General features: G+C 58.7%; 2 protein-coding genes across 2 annotated transcripts, besides 3 other annotated features; one reads left to right on the top strand and one right to left on the bottom strand.

Annotated features, from left to right (window-relative positions):
* Window positions 1-196: 196 nt before the first annotated feature.
* Window positions 197-233: a microsatellite.
* A 283-nt stretch (window positions 234-516) lies between these two features.
* Window positions 517-568: a microsatellite.
* An 84-nt stretch (window positions 569-652) lies between these two features.
* Window positions 653-717: a microsatellite.
* Window positions 718-838: 121 nt separating this feature from the next.
* Tco025E_09670 (uncharacterized protein) lies at window positions 839-1189 on the bottom strand (the record flags this gene model as incomplete). The annotated part of the gene is made up of 1 exon (XM_029376481.1): window positions 839-1189. The coding sequence occupies one exon, from the start codon at window positions 1187-1189 to the stop codon at window positions 839-841; it is 351 nt and encodes a 116-aa protein (XP_029223410.1).
* Window positions 1190-1223: 34 nt separating this feature from the next.
* Tco025E_09669 (putative kinesin) lies at window positions 1224-3228 on the top strand (the record flags this gene model as incomplete). Its single annotated transcript, XM_029376480.1, has 1 exon — window positions 1224-3228. A coding segment is annotated over one exon (2005 nt), but the record flags the coding sequence as incomplete, so codon positions are not given.

The raw sequence follows: 3228 nt of genomic DNA, 5'->3' as shown, positions 1-3228 counted from the left end.
CGGGAGAGGGCGGCTCCCCGTCGCACGGGGCGAAGGGGTGGGAAATGTTACGATAGCCACACCGGCTCCCCCCCTCCCCCTCGTCAGTTTTTTTTTTTTTTTACTCCCCTTCTTCTGTGCGTCTGTGGCTGCATCAATGCCCCCCGCGCGCGTGCGTGCGTGTGTGTGGGTCTGCAAATGTGCGTCTTCTACCGGTGGGATGGCGGGGGAGGGGTGGGGGGTGGAGCGTGTGGTAGCGGTCGTTTTTTTTTTTTTCTCTTCATTGCTGTTGTGGTGGAGCCTCTCTCTCCCTCTGCGTGTCTGCGTGTGCGTGTGTGCGTGCGGCCTACCCCTCCTCCTCCTGCTGCTTCTGCCGCTTTCTTCCTTTTCTCCGCCGCAAGCCCCGTATCACACGCCAACAGGACCACGCGTTGCTGCAAGCGCCTCTTTCTCTAATCCGGAGGGAACCGACTCACCGTGGGCGCGCGAAGGAGCACACGCACACGCGCACACACACTGCGGGAGAGAAAAGCGGAAAAACAAGCAAGCAAACAAACGAGTAAAAACAACAAACAAAAAGGACCAACAACAGCGGCAGGCAAGCAGGCAAACTTGGCCGCCCGCAACAAGCGAAGAACACACACACACACACCGACAAGTGGTAGGGAACCGAAAATAAAAACGAAAGAAAGAAAGAAAAAACAAACAAACAAAAATAAACAGCAAGAGAGCAATAAACCGATAAAAAATCACGTAGATTTTTTTTCCCCCTTCGCCACTGTTATTTTGTACATCTGTTTCAGTGCTCTCTGCGCGGGTTCTTCACCCGGCATCGTACCCATCGGCAACAAAGAGGAAATTAACCCACTCCCGTACGCTTACCAGGCATGGATTTCAAGCGTACAAACTCGAGCCGCACGGCATTAAATTCGGCGCGCGCCGTGCCACCGCGTCCGCCCACCACAACTCCGATGCGTGCCTCCACCCCCTCACGTGTTTCCACGCCCAGGCGAAACACCACACCAAACAGCCAACGGTCTGCGGAAGGCATGACGCCGACAGCGCAGCGGCCGCCACGTCCAGGCGTCACGCCGGTGTCCGCACGCGGGCCACGGCCTGGACTTCCTCGGCCGGAGAGCTTTAGGCGCACCGGCACAGGCGTCAGTCTCTCTGGCGTCAACAACAACCACAGCAGCAGCATCTCCAGCATTGGGAACACCAGCGGCGGCGGTGGCAGCAGTCAAATGCCCATGCGGCCACTCTCAGGGAAAACGGGAGGGAACGGTCGCGTGAACGTGTACGCGCGTGTGCGTGCCTTTGCTGCGAATGAGACGGCGGAGGACCAGCGACAGTTGGCGGTGCGCATGAAGGATGAAACGGTTGATGTTATGGTGCCGCAGAAGGGTCGTTTCACTTTCACCTTTGACGGGGTATTCTGGAGCAACGAAGCCGCCGGTACGAAGCCGTTCTCCAGCCAGGAGGACGTCTTTGAGGTCATTGGCAGACCCCTAGTGGAGAATGCCTTGGCCGGGTACAACGCCGCCATCATGGCGTACGGGCAAACCGGCAGCGGCAAGACATACACGGCGTTTGGCCCCGCCAACTCTCTTGGCACCGCCGAGGAGGGTCTGATTCCTCGCGTGTGTGAGATGATCTTCTCCCGCGCGGCCGCCGCCTCGCAGAAAGGGGTGACGTACCGCGTGTGTGCGTCCATGCTGGAGGTCTACCTCGAGGACGTCTTTGACCTGCTGAACCATCGCAAGATGGTCTCTATTCGCAATAACTACACCGATAACTCCTTCCACGTGGTTGGCGCAAAGTCCATTCCCGTCCGAAGCTACGAGGATGTTGCCGTGCTCTTGCGGAAGGCGGAGCCGCTGCGCACGTTTGCGGCCACCGCCGTGCACGACCGCTCCTCCCGCGCCCACACCCTCTTCCAGCTGGAGGTGCAGACCTCCTTCGAGTCGACAGACATCGTCCCCCGCATCTCCAAGTTACTTCTTGCGGACCTCGCCGGCGCTGAGCGCATCAAAATCGCCCAAACCGAGACTGGGCTTCCGTTTGAGCAGGCACGCAACATCAACCTCTCGCTGCTCGCGCTGGGCTCCTGCATCGAGGCGGTGGCGACGCGCAAGGGCTACAATCAAAATATTCCAGAGTTCCGCAACAGCACCCTGACGAGGCTGCTAAAGGAGTACCTTGGAGGCAACAGTGTCTCCGCGATGGTGGTGACCATCGCACCAAGCACCCGCGACGCCCACCTCAGCGTGCAGTCACTCCGCTTCGCGGACCGCGCAAAGCAGATGACCACCCACGCGAAGATCAACACCGTGAAGCCGATTGATGCCACGGACGAGGGCGCGGCGAAGCTGAGTGGGGAGCTCCGCGACGCCTACCTCAAGAAGAAGGAGGCGCTCTACGCCGAGTACCAGCTGCAGAACACCATTAGCGAGCTTCTCAAGAAAATCGCCATCCTTGGGGCACAGCTTATGGAGGCCACCAATGAAGATGTAGTCGCCCGCCTGCAGGAGGAAATTGAAGAGCTTCAGAAGACTCTGGCGGAGGCTGACGCCCAGCTGCAGGAGCAACGACGCATCCTCTACCCCAACGAGGTTGTCCTTGAGGAACAACTCAAGGAGGTGGAAACAAAGATGCAGGAGATGCGGGAGGAGCATGAGGAGGCCATGGAAAGCCTCATGACGGAGGATCTTCGCAAGTACACTGATCAGATGAAGGCAAAGGAATTCCACCACAGTGAGGCAATGACCTCCATGCAAACCGATCACAATAATGAGGTGTCCAGGTTGCAGCAACTGCTCGACGAAGCCAACGCCTCAAATCAGCAGCTCACGGCGTCGCTGACAGAAACAAAGGATGAACTCCGCAGAGCCGATGAGAGCCTGGAAGAAATGCAGTCTGCGTTCGGTGAGCTCGAGGAAATTTCCACAGCCATGAGGACCAAGCTAGAGGGACAGATTCAGCAGCTACGCTCCGAACTTGCGGATCGTGAAGAGAAATTGGAAGAAATGAACACCGTCACAAGAGATCTCGAGGAGCGGCACGCCGACGACGCCCAAGCCGCGCAGGAGAAGCAGGCAGAGCTGGAGGGCCTGATTGCGCAGCTGCAGGGCGACGTGGCTGAGCGTGACCAGAAGCTGGAGGAGCTGTTGGCCGCACACAAGGAACTCGAGGAGCGGCACGCCGACGACGCCCAAGCCGCGCAGGAGAAGCAGGCAGAGCTGGAGGGCC

Source organism: Trypanosoma conorhini (genome assembly GCF_003719485.1).
Source record: "Trypanosoma conorhini strain 025E chromosome Unknown Tco_14.4_contig_01219, whole genome shotgun sequence".
NCBI classification, from domain to species: domain Eukaryota; phylum Euglenozoa; class Kinetoplastea; order Trypanosomatida; family Trypanosomatidae; genus Trypanosoma; species Trypanosoma conorhini.
This window is presented reverse-complemented; position numbering and strand designations above follow the sequence as displayed.